This window comes from Cygnus atratus, chromosome 4, assembly GCF_013377495.2.
Source record: "Cygnus atratus isolate AKBS03 ecotype Queensland, Australia chromosome 4, CAtr_DNAZoo_HiC_assembly, whole genome shotgun sequence".
Classification (NCBI taxonomy): domain Eukaryota; kingdom Metazoa; phylum Chordata; class Aves; order Anseriformes; family Anatidae; genus Cygnus; species Cygnus atratus.
In genome coordinates this window covers 48,601,499-48,613,810 of record NC_066365.1, presented here as the reverse complement: position 1 = coordinate 48,613,810, position 12,312 = coordinate 48,601,499, and the positions used below count along the sequence as shown (strand labels likewise).

Genomic DNA, 12,312 nt, shown 5'->3' with positions numbered 1-12,312 from the left:
AGACATTTTAAAATGTGTAAAATAAATGAAACTAATTTGCACAAGTTTCATTTAGAATCTTTCACAGGCAACTTCAGAGATACTGATTGAATTCTGCTTGCAACCTTGTTAAAACTGTTCACCTATGTTTGTATGTCCCATAGAAAGGGCTCCTCACATGCCTCTAACACAAGAGCTCATCTTGCCCCTTCTTTTAAAAACGTTTGCTTTTTTGAGGGCAGGAAAGAAGAAAGGTGATAAATGATAAGTTTTTATGTTTTCTCACACTTCTCCCTGCTAATCTAGAAGAGGGGAGGTCAGAGTGACTGCACCCAGTTCTGTTTTCTCAATTTACTGTCCAGGTTATGGGACTGTTAAAAAACAAACAAGCTTGCTAATTAGGTGAGATCCAAATATCTCTCCCAATATGTGGATCTGGGCTTTGGTGAAGGGTGTGATTCTCACGGTGAAAGAGATTTTCCCATTAGCTTGACTGCATGTAGGTTCTGATTGCACAAGATTCAGTCTTGACTTCCACAAAATGTACTTACATGCTTTCTTGAATTGGGACTTTTGATTTGTGATTGTGTATCAGGCACAGTTGCTACAAATCCCAGTAAGAAAGCTCTCTTCTGAATTTAATGATGAGTGCTGTAATTCTCCACTATGTGTAAGATGGGGAAGGAAGAATCTCTTAAACTTTTATTTTTCTTTGTTGTTGTAACAGTGTCACAAACAATTGTAAGGCCAAAATATACAACATTAAATAGAAAATCTAAAATTAAATTGCTGGTATTCAGTGAAAAAAAACGAGGTATACAAAATATTTTTACAATTGTGCGTAAATTTGCAATATTTTTGAAAGGTGCTTTTCCCTTTCAGCTAGTGGTTCATTGTGAAGTGATCTTTATGTATACAAGTAACCGTAATTGTTACCGATTAAAACATACAAAGCATTCAATACCTAATGGTTCTTCAAAACTTTCTTTTAAAACATTACATTTATAATAACAGTAGTAATGTAGGAAAATAAGAGTATACCCAAAACATCTCATAACCTTCAGTTGATCTATCATTCTCACTGTTAAGAAAACGACTTTATTTTTGAGTTACGTTTGGACACTGACATCTAGAAAGCACAAATAGTTCAGACTTCAGAAGTTGTCAGGATTTGTCCTGGAGAAAACAAGATGTGAAACAAAATAAAACAAATGGCACTGCCAAATATTTTTCTCCTTCCACATCCTATTGCCATCTGGTGAAAGCACCTGAAGATTGGTGGACAAAATCCTGGAAACAAGCTGACAGTGTGCACTTGCAGCCCAGAGGCCAACTGCATTCTGGGCTGCATCAACGGAGGCACAGCCAGCAGGACAAGGGGGGAGATTGAGCCCCCTTGTGAGACCCGACCTGGAGTGCTGCGCTCAGCTCTGGGGCCCCCAGCACAAGAAGGACAAGGACCTGTTGGAGCAAGTCTAGAGGAGGGCCACGAAGATGATAAAAGGGCTGGAGCACCTCTCCTACGAAGACAGGCTGAGAGCTAGGGCTGTGAGCCTGGCTCCGGGGAGACCTTACAGCAACATTCCAGGGGGCTTATAAAAGGAGGTGTATAAAAAAGATAGTGATTTTTTACATAGGCACATAGTGATAGGACAAGGGGGAATGCTTTATAAAACTAAAAGGGTAGATTTAGACTAGATTTTACAAGGAAATTCTTTACTGTGAGGATGGGGAGGCACTGGCACAGGTTGCCCAGAGAAGCTGTGGATGCCCCGTCCCTGGAGGTCCTCAAGGCCAGGCTGGATGGGGCTTTTGGCAGCCTGGTCTGGTGGGAGGTGTCCCTGCCCATGGTGGGGGGTTGAAATTAGATGATCTTTAAGGTCCCTTCCAACCCAAACCATTCTATAGTTCTGTGATTTACAGTGGAATTCAAAAAAGAATTTTGAAGTTATAAACCTAGAAAGCTTTTGGCTGAGCATTTCCCTGAGTCTTCATTTTTTAAAATCATGTGCTAGACCTTTTATAGAATCTGGAAACTTAGTTACAAAGGGCTTGATTAATAATGACCATTTAGTTATATATGCAAAAGTCAGGTACTTCTATTTTTAAGAAATCTAAGCAAGAACTGCTGAGGAAACAAGAAGACTTCAGAATCTGGTGTTTTTTTTCCAAAACAGAAAAGCAAGCTTCACATTCTTTTTGCTTAAAGATTTAGATTAATTTGAAGTTACACCACATGATTCATAATTTGTACGTTGTGAACAAGTCTGACAGGGATATCTCACATTCGGGGCGAGACTGAAACAAAAAGCTATGGAATTGTAACATAATTATAAACACTTTGGTTTTTACAATATTTTATGAGAAAATAGAAGGCACAACCGTGCATCAAAACTATATGATTTTGTATTTCAATCTGCTTACATAGTTTTCTTCAGCACAGACTTTCTCTAAGTCTTTACCAATAAAGATGTATTTTACTAACAGTGATAAGTCAACTATAATAAGCTTTACATATTACCTAAATGTAAGAAGGCTATTATTAGCAAGAAGGCATCTTTGCAAAAAGTACATTCAGCAATGATGAACCCAAGTGCATCCACTAAAAATTCACCATTCTAGCTCTACAGGATATTCTCCAGTGAGACATGCTGTGCAATGACCAATCTTTCCAACACGCGATTTCTGGGTTTTAAGGCTGTTATCATTCTCTTGTCTTGCTCTGATGCTTTCTTGCACAGATGATACCAGCCCTTCCACAGAAAGGTAGACAACACTGTCTGCCCCTAGAGGAAATAAATAATTCATCTGTTAAAAGCTGCGCTAGTGTACCAAATGCAATGCTCCTAGGAAATGCAGTCGCATTATTGTACGGATTATCATGCAAGGTGAATCACCTCACCTAGAGAATGGTTCTGAAAAATTATAAGACCATAACAAGCCTTGCCCTCTCAAATTATTTGCACAGGGAACAGATTCATTGAAATTTAGACAGAAGGTTCTGAGTTGGGACCTGTTAGCCAAACATACTGCAAAAATTCGAACAGAATCCAGAGTGTGTATTAAAACTCTCTGAACTCCCTACAGTGGACGCGTGGCTCGTGCTTCCCAGTCTAAACACCTAGGATTTATATACTCTTGTCGGAACTTGGAGGAGCAGAAGAGCATCATGTAAAACAAACAAAACAAAACAAAACAAAACAAAAACAGCATGCAGCTCATGAAAAACAGCATGCAGCTCATGTTACAGCAGTAGGAAAGATAGACAACAGCCTACTCAGATCATTACCTTATCAGTTACACTCAAGTATTTTGTGAATGAATATGAGATACTTAAATATGAGATACTACAAACTTGAAGTATTTCAACATGCCTTCATGACAATAATTTTGGGGAAAAGAACTCATTGCAAGATTAGACAAAGTATTTACACAAGAAATTTTAAAGTTTCTAACCACAGCTATATTCTTAAAACATTTTAAAAATATTTTGCAGCACAAGAAGCTATAGAGTAGATCTTCTCACTCGCAGACCTTCACATGATTTCTATTACTGATATCCCCATGAAGAGCACATTGTTTACCACACATCACAAGAACATAAGCTGTTGGTTCTTCTTTGTTCTGCTGTAAACATGACTCATTCTAGAGATTTGAAAATGTATTTAATTAACATTCTTTGATTAGTTTCAAATGCCATTTCTTTCAAAGTAAAGTATCATGTAATGCAGTTAAAATTATTTGCATAAATTTAAACTTGTTGAAAAATCGGTGGGTATTTACAAAGTCAGAACGTATTTTTATGAATGCCATAGAAGTGAAACTACATTAGTTTTTCATTATACAACAGATTTTCACCATTTATTTTCTTTCTGATATTTTGCCTACAGTAGCTCTGTGTTATAAATTTTCCCAGAAGGAGCGATACGTATCAGAAAGCTGTGTTATACTTTATTTGTAACTTAGGAAATTATTCTAATGCTTTATATTGTTCAGAGAAATATAACGTACTAATTGTGTTAAAAAATACACAACTAAGTTGGTTTGATCCGTAGGGAACATACAACGCAGAGATTTAATGTGTCAACTGTTATGATTTTTTTGTCCAGTTTTGCCACTCTCGCCTCAACGTGTTGTACTTTATTTTGATGCAGCCAATAAACTCCTACAAGTGAAAACTCTCAAAACAAAGAAACAAAAAAAACAAAACAAAAACTTTACCTATGTAGTTTGCAAGGTCGTGAAACTCAGGTCTGTTGGCAATCAGTTCTTCTTTTGTTGGAATGTTTATTCCCATGTAACAAGGAAATCTTATGGGAGGTGAAGCCACACGGATGTGTACCTGAAAAAAAATACAGTTTCAAAACAATTCTATGAAGTGAAGGTCAGCAGATCATAAATAAATATAAGTCCAAGTTCTGCAAAATAATTATGAAGGAACACAGCACTAGACCGAAGTCGTGGAAGAGTTAAAATAACATTTTTTTTCAGATGCCAGTGCAGGAAGAGAGAGAAAGACCATTTTAGAATGTATTGTTACAATATTTCCTAATATTAGGATAAGATTTTGCTTCATTTCTGTGGCATTCAATCCTTGATGCAAATGTTTCAGTTTACAAAATCAAACATCACACAAAATATTTTGCTCCACTAACAGACTTGCAGTCTATTTCAGTTAAAAAATCTGAGTCCCTTCCATCAATCTCGTATTTACAACTGTACTGTACTGACTGAAAATGAACTTACCTCTTTAGCTCCTGATTCCCGTAGTAGTTTTATTATGGGTGAAATGGTATTGCCCCGCACAATTGAATCGTCAATGATAACAACTCGCTTGCCTTTAAAATTGTCAGACAGAACGCCAAACTTCTTTGCAACACCAAGTTGCCGTAACCTCATATTTGGCTGGATAAACGTTCTTCCTACATACCGATTTTTACAGAGTACTTCAACATATGGCAGTCCACACTATGAACAGGAGATGGTTAAACAGAATTAGTATCTATAAAACTGGTTATTCTCAGTTAATGTATTTTGAAGCAACCTTTGGATTTAGTAAGGACTTCACAGTTAATGAAAAAACTTTGGAATACCTTAATATAATGGAATAAGGAAAAAAAACACGTGCAGATGACTCAGTAGAAACAAAACTTTATCAGTACCAAACTCCAGTGGCCCTTACTGGAATACTCCATTAAAAAGGAGATATGTGTAAATGTGCTTGAAAAAAATGCAAACACAAACCTTTTGAGCGTAGCCCAGAGCTGCTGGGGTTGCAGACTCTGGAACGGTGCTGACCAGATCTGCTTCCACAGGTGCTTCAATAGCAAGTTGCTGACCGCATCTCCTCCTGACTGAATACACCATTTGACCTAAGAACAGCAAGACGAGTTTTTCCTAGTATTCATAATTCAGATTTCTTCTCAGTTTGCTGTATACATTTCTGTGGCAAGTTGCAGGCATAGAAGTCAGTGAGAAATCTCCAGAAATAGGAAGCAGTCATTCACATGAGGTAATTTTTTAGTTCTTCCCATAATGTCATATTCTATTTTAACATTCACATTCATACCACTACATAAAGTTAAAATCTATTTTGCCCTTATCAGGTAACTAAAAGTCCCGTGGATGTTACAGGAGGAAAGAAAAAGAAAATTATTCCTGCAACTTTCACAGTGTGCATATCCTATTTTTAGCTGTTTTCTTAAGCAAAGTTTGTGCAATCATGCAGTCTTGCCTGTACTGTTACAACTTTGAGCCAGTCGGTGAACTTCACCCCACATTCAGGAAGGCGGGCAGAGGCTGTGACCTCACGGACGCCAGGGTATGTTTAGGGATCAATAACTTCAACAATCTTAACGGCTGGAGAACAAGCAGTTTGAGACAGCAAGGCGTCTCCTGAATCACCCTTCTTTGTTCCTCCTAAGTTGTTTGCATTCCTCATGACTTCATAGTCAGGAGTCCGATGTTATCACCAGCCACAGAGCTTGTCGACCCCTATGGCGATACTCCCACATCTCCCCCTTTTTTATTAACAAAGAAAGCACGATTAACACAAATTAAGACACAGAGAAAAACTATTAGGCATACTAATCCTATCTTTAGCAAACTTTGTAACCCCATCCCTGGGAGAGGCAGGCAGTGAATGCTGCCCAGCGGGGTGCTCTGGCTGCCCCTCCAGCTCCTGGAGCCCCTGTTTGTGGGTCCTGCGTATGCCAGCAGGACCCTCCCATACGTTGTTTTTTGGTTGAGCTGGAATCTAAAGCGCTGAGGAGAGTGCTGTGATCATGTTGAGGCAGATGTCGAGACGGATGGACCCATCGTGCTGACACCCATCTTGGATCAGCTCCTTCGGCCAGTGAGAGGTGACTGTGTACGCAGGTATGTTTCTCTCAGCATAACGCTTCTTTCAGCTTGACCTTCCTTTCAGCTCGCATGCGCTTCCTTTCAGCTTGCTGGGTTCAGCCAAACCTATCTTCGTGAGGCGATCAGTGTCCCTGTCCGTGTTCTGTTAGTCTGTCTCTGTTCTGTTAGCCTGTCCCTATTAGTTCATTTTTTGGTTTTGTCCCTGTTCTGTTAGCTAGTCCCTGTTCCTGTTCTGTTAGCCGGTCCCTGTTAGTCAGGTCCCTGTTTTTCAGGTCCCTGTTTGGGCGCCATTTGTGGCGTAATGACCACACGAACATCAGGGTATGTGTAGGGATCAATAACTTCAACAACCTTATTGAAGACAGGCTCCCTTCTTTTATACCATTAGCTCTACAGCAGTACTTTCCCACCAGCTATTCATCGGTTAACAACTTTGCCCGGCAACAGCAAACATTTAGCAACTTCCATGTTTTAAGAGTTGGAGAACAAGCAGTTTGAGAAAGCAAGGCGTCTCCTGAATCACCCTTCTTTGTTCCTTGTAACTTGTTTACATTCCTCATGGCTTCGTTGTCAGGAGTCCCATGTTATCACCAACCACAGGGCTTGTTGACCCCCATGGCGATACTCCCAAAAGAGGCCTCAGGAGCTTTTAAGGTCCTAAAAGTCTGGGACCAGGAGAGGGAACTGGAGGCACTGTGAGATGAGGCAAGGTAAAGATTACAGAGGACAGTACTAGGGAACATGAGAGAAGTGAGGACAGCGCTAGGTATGAGCACCTTGGCTAATATCTTATCACTAAGGCAATTTTCAGGGGCTTCTACTGAAACAGTAATAAAGGCATTAGACTGACAGCCTCAAGTACTTGCATAAAGCATAGATTTCAGTTATATTAAAAGCATCTTCCTGAAATAACCCTTTATTGCATAGAAAACACCAAGAAGAAGTTGTTTTGCAGATTTTATTTCACAGGTCTGATTTTTAAAAGGTTTTATAAGAACTAATAAAGTTCCTTCCTTAAGTCTCTCAAATTTAAGGGTTATTTCCTCTACGTTAGCCATGTTTCTGGCTCTTTTCATCCATTCCATAAGGCTATGCAGGCAGGCCTGACTGAAGCTGTATACACAGACAGGAACAGTAGGGTTTTTTGTCCTCAAGAACTGTGCAAGCCTACCCTGTCCCAGCCCTGCTCTGGAAATTCACGGTCAGTGTCACCCTGCTATGATCCCTGATCCTTTGTAGAATCAATTGTCCTTGAGAATGTAATCTCCCATTATTTGGGAGGCAGTGGCTTTGTATGTTACATCTTCTTACCTTCAAAGATACTGTCTGGTCTTGCAAAATAAACATATTCAAATATGCAGAATGCTGATGGATCTCCTTCAGGTCTTGGTACCACATCCAGTGTTTGGACATCATACCTGGATATTTTCACAATCTCTCCAGGAAGAACTTCACGGTAGTACCTTGAAAGAGAAATACACAGCATTGAGAAATGTCCCGAACCTGAATAACAGTTTTAAAATATAAACTCTATTGACAGGAAAATTGCTTTTAAACATCCTAACATGGTATTTTTCTTCTGTCTTAGGATTTGATCTAGACTGTTTAAGACCAACATGCTAAGACAAAATAGCCTGAATAAATACCAGAAAACAGTAAATTAATACTCCAACTAGTACAACAGAATTATGGTATTCTTCCCATATGTGAGATGTAGGCCAGTACAAAGAACACAAAACAATATGCCTACAATAAAACACCACAGAATGGAATAAAAGACTAGTAAAGCGCAGTCACATTGTTTCCTGGTTTTGCTTTACATCTCTTTTTATTCAGTGCTTGTGGTCTTAATGCAGTTTTTCAATGCTTTTTATTTAGAGGATCCAAATGTACTTATTAGTGTTGTACCCAAATGCACTTTTTAATAATGTTTGATTAGGAAATTAAATATACTTCCTCATAATCATTCTTCCTTTACTCATGTTTATTTCACAACTGTCTTCTATTCCAAACTTCCTAAGACTTGTTTGACATCTCCCAGTGAGTATCCCACCTTTCTTTTCAGAGTGTCTTAGGTAATGTGAATGTCATCTCTTGTGTTGGCTCTAACATAAGTTTCCACACATGGAAATAATTTCAAGTGCCTGTCACTTTTTAAAATGAGGCTTGTCAGGCAGCATATGCTGCATCTCAGGTGAGTGCAACCTGTGAGCTACCAATGCAGCCTTTTCTGTAGCTGAAGGATTACTTTATAATACAAGAATTCTGCTGCTAACTAGGCTAAAATTAAGAAGTATCTGAATAACTAGATTTAATGCAACAAGTAAGAAGCATCCTTGAAGTTGTCTTTACCATTACTTTCTGAACACATAATTATTTAGCTTTCTTTACATTAATCCAATTAAGAACATAAACTGACAAAACACAATTGGCAAAAAAACTCCAAACAGCTCAATAAACTAATCCTTCATGTCTTTCACCTTGTTAAAGATTATGATATTTGGCAGTTTGAGGTTTAATGTTGAATTGCTGCCTGAGGAGCACTTTCAGATAAAGTGAGAATCGGAGCACTTACTCTGCACCAATAGATAAAAAGCTACAGGATTCAGAGGAGACTACCCATCCTTCTGCTTCACTGTTATCCTTTCCTGAAATAAAATATTTCAGTTATTGTTAGATTCCACAATTCTCGCTACCATTACCACTACACACATTGCATATCTAATGCAGTACCTGGCTTGCTACAGTTTAGGTTGCCAAGTGCACAATTACAAATTGTTGTGAGTTCTAACTATAACGTTTAGTATTTCTTTAGTATTATTAAATAATAAGAAGTTTCTTTAGTATTATTAAAAAAAAAAGTAAGCATCATAAACTTGTTCTAGGCAGAATGGGAAGTAACAGCATCATATTCATGCTTCACAAAGAGAGAAAGTTCAGATGTTATTTCTGCAGTATTTCAGACTTGCTCAGTTCTAGTTCAATTGCTTTAGATATACATAATTACTTTTGTTTGGACAAGAAATCCCTTTTCCTATGTTAAATGCATCAACGTATAGATCCTTTTGACTACAATGGATACTGGATTGAACTCCAGTATGAAGAGTATAGGCACAGGATAGATCAAACCACAAAACAGGGTATTAGTGTTTGATAATAATCTTGATAATTTTGCTTTTGGTTTAATTTACCAAGTTTTCTGAAGCTATGAAAGCATTTATTTGTTTGCCTTTGAATTATTTTATTTTCAAACAAATGAACACACTTTAATCTCACTTCAGGGAACATGTTGATTTGCAGGCTAAACAAGAGCTCCAAGGACTTTTTCCCATCAATTGATTTGATAGTGTTCCATTACCAAACTAAGTGTGACTAGGAGTGCTTGGAAGTTAGAAATACATTGCCAGTAATCCGACACTTTTTCACCATCTTATCACAGCAGAAAGGAGGAAAACAGACTTGTTTCTGGGCTGGATATAGTCCTGGGCAAATAGCTCCAGGTGGCTCTGCTTGAGCAGGCAGGATGGAGCAGGTCATCTCCAAGGTGCCTTCCAACCCCAGCTGTGATTCTGTTCATCCTTGCTTTCCCATTGAGATGGTAAGAATTTAGTTAGGTTTTCAAAAATATTCTATTACAGCTGGCCTGCCTAATTCTGACACTGTCAGCAGGTAACACGAATTCACTTTTGCTGGGAACAGATAAGATGTTTGCCAACCTCCTACAAATGATTTTTAACTTACACCACTTCTGTTTTGAATTTTAAAAACTGACTTTTGCATCAAATATTCCTACTTCCACCTCAGTAAATGCAGCTGTAATTATTTATATTGATGACTTAATGCACAAACTGTACATATATTTAAATGTATATATATATGTGTGTGTACAAATATGAATATATATGTATGGTTTACCTTTTCCGTTCATGTCCCCTACTGGAATAAGGCGACCAATGCAGAGTGGACGATTTCCATACGGATCACGTACTGCATAAATTATGTCTTTATGCATAATTAGCAACGAATAAGAAGTTGGAGTTTCATTCATTAAATTTTTTATTCTGCAAGGAGACATAAGTGAACATAATCACGTGTTGCATGCCATGCTGAGAACAGATTGCTGTTCTTGATTCTGAAACCTGTCCTCCTCACCTTGCTACCCAATCGGCAGTGTCATCATTTTCTAGAGGAGGTGTGAAAGCCAGCAGCTGGGTGATCAATTCACTGTCAGAGCTGGTCGACAGTCCTACACCATGCCGCATAAGCTTTTAAGACACAAAACAGAAGTGTTACCAGCACTAAAAAAAAATGATCTCACATAACGCTGCTTGTATTTTAGTTTAACAATACCTTTGTACTATGAGCAAATGTTTTCAAACATATCAGTGCTTCAGACGATTAGATCATCAGAAAGTCAACTTTCTTCCAACAAACCAAATATGTAAAAAGAACTGGTACAATCATCTATGTCTGGAACTGCATTTCTCCCTTTCTATCTCATTCCTTTGCTTCATGCACAGCCAAAAGTATTCATTCACCAACATTCAGGACATAAAGTCATGTTTGGGCCATTTAATCAGCTTGTTTCTGCTTCCTCAGGGAAGAGAGGTAAAATATGCATGGGGGAAAATATGAAATTACCTATAGAAGAAAGAAAAGAGAGACGCCAAGACAGAATGGTGGTCAGGGCACAAAGCAAAAATAATACAGGTGTGAAGGAAAGCAGAGTGGAATTAAAAAGCTGAAATCCCCTTTTTTTTGCTAGGGTTTTCTAGACCTGGTCAGTCAAATTGTTCTGTCCTGATGTATTTATGCTTCTAAGGAAGATGAGAATCTGCAGTGTATTCAGCCAACTATTACAGCCCATTCAGTTCTGTATGCACTACAGTTACTGGATTTTATCTTTAGAAATCATTCTAACTCTCAAGTAACCTGGATTCTCCACTTTCCATCTACATTTCCTCCCCACTGTTTTTTTCTCTCATCCATTAAATACGCTTATTAATCTGATTAAAGATGGGGTAGGTTACTTTAGGCATGTCATATGTTTGCCTTGCTGCAAAGCAAAAGTATGTCCTCTAGCTTTTGGACGGAACTTATGATAGAACAGATTTCACAATGAAACATCTGCTAGATTTTAAACAGGTTCTTTAACACATACCCTTGCAGCCAAACACACTACAAAATATGGTGTTTGATGATCTCCTTATGTGTTTATGTCCTAACAGTGCTCATGATGAATTTTGCAAGCCAGAAATACAAATAAAGACAATATTCCAAACAAGAACATTTCATATTACAATTACTTCACCTTATTATTATGCCTCTCCTAACTCCAAGCATATGATTTTCTGCTTCTGTCAGCCATAACAAATAAGGAGAGCTTCAAGCCAGGATCCCCTGTTATGGCTGCGGTAGTTTTCTCACTCGTCCTACAGGAATGTGACCATCAGTCTAGAGGACTGGTGAGTTTTCCCCTGTGACGGTTACAAATGCCTCCTCTCTCCAGGAGTTTTTTCCCCCAAATTATTTTGATTATGGTGCTCCTTCACTACACCAAGTAGTTTGGTATTAAGTACACATCATAGCAAAGTTTTTGCTCATTGCTGCCTCATACTCAGACATAAACAACGCTGGAGCTTCCCAGGGGAGATACTGACCTTCCTCCTCAGTCGCATGGCATTTGTTAGTTCACCGTTGTGTGCCACAGCGATCTTGCCATGAAGAGTTTCTACGACAAAAGGCTGGCAGTTCTGCAGCTCAGAGATCCCGGAGGTAGAGTACCTGGTGTGCCCAATACCAAGGTTTGAAACATAGAGCTTCTTCAGGCTGTCTGCATTGAACACGTGATTTATAAGACCCATTCCCTTTGGGAGAAAAAGAAAAAAAAATTGTTCCGTTTTGTTTTTCTGGCAATTTGCTCACTTCTTGTGTTTGGTTTTGGTACTGCATTAAAACTCTGTGAGAAGG

General features: G+C 38.5%; 1 protein-coding gene across 1 annotated transcript in view; it reads right to left on the bottom strand.

The window, feature by feature from the left end:
- Window positions 1–2,123: 2,123 nt before the first annotated feature.
- Window positions 2,124–12,312, bottom strand: part of PPAT (phosphoribosyl pyrophosphate amidotransferase) — a 47,151-nt gene continuing 36,962 nt past the window's right edge. Inside the window, exons 3-11 of the mRNA XM_035546742.2 lie at window positions 12,003–12,209; window positions 10,495–10,607; window positions 10,258–10,403; window positions 8,918–8,990; window positions 7,654–7,805; window positions 5,224–5,351; window positions 4,726–4,947; window positions 4,201–4,321; window positions 2,124–2,765 (exon numbers count right to left, since the gene is read on the bottom strand). Coding sequence (XP_035402635.1) covers window positions 2,590–2,765; window positions 4,201–4,321; window positions 4,726–4,947; window positions 5,224–5,351; window positions 7,654–7,805; window positions 8,918–8,990; window positions 10,258–10,403; window positions 10,495–10,607; window positions 12,003–12,209 — 1,338 coding nt within the window. The 3' untranslated portion in view covers window positions 2,124–2,589. The remainder of the gene's footprint in view (window positions 2,766–4,200; window positions 4,322–4,725; window positions 4,948–5,223; window positions 5,352–7,653; window positions 7,806–8,917; window positions 8,991–10,257; window positions 10,404–10,494; window positions 10,608–12,002; window positions 12,210–12,312) is intronic.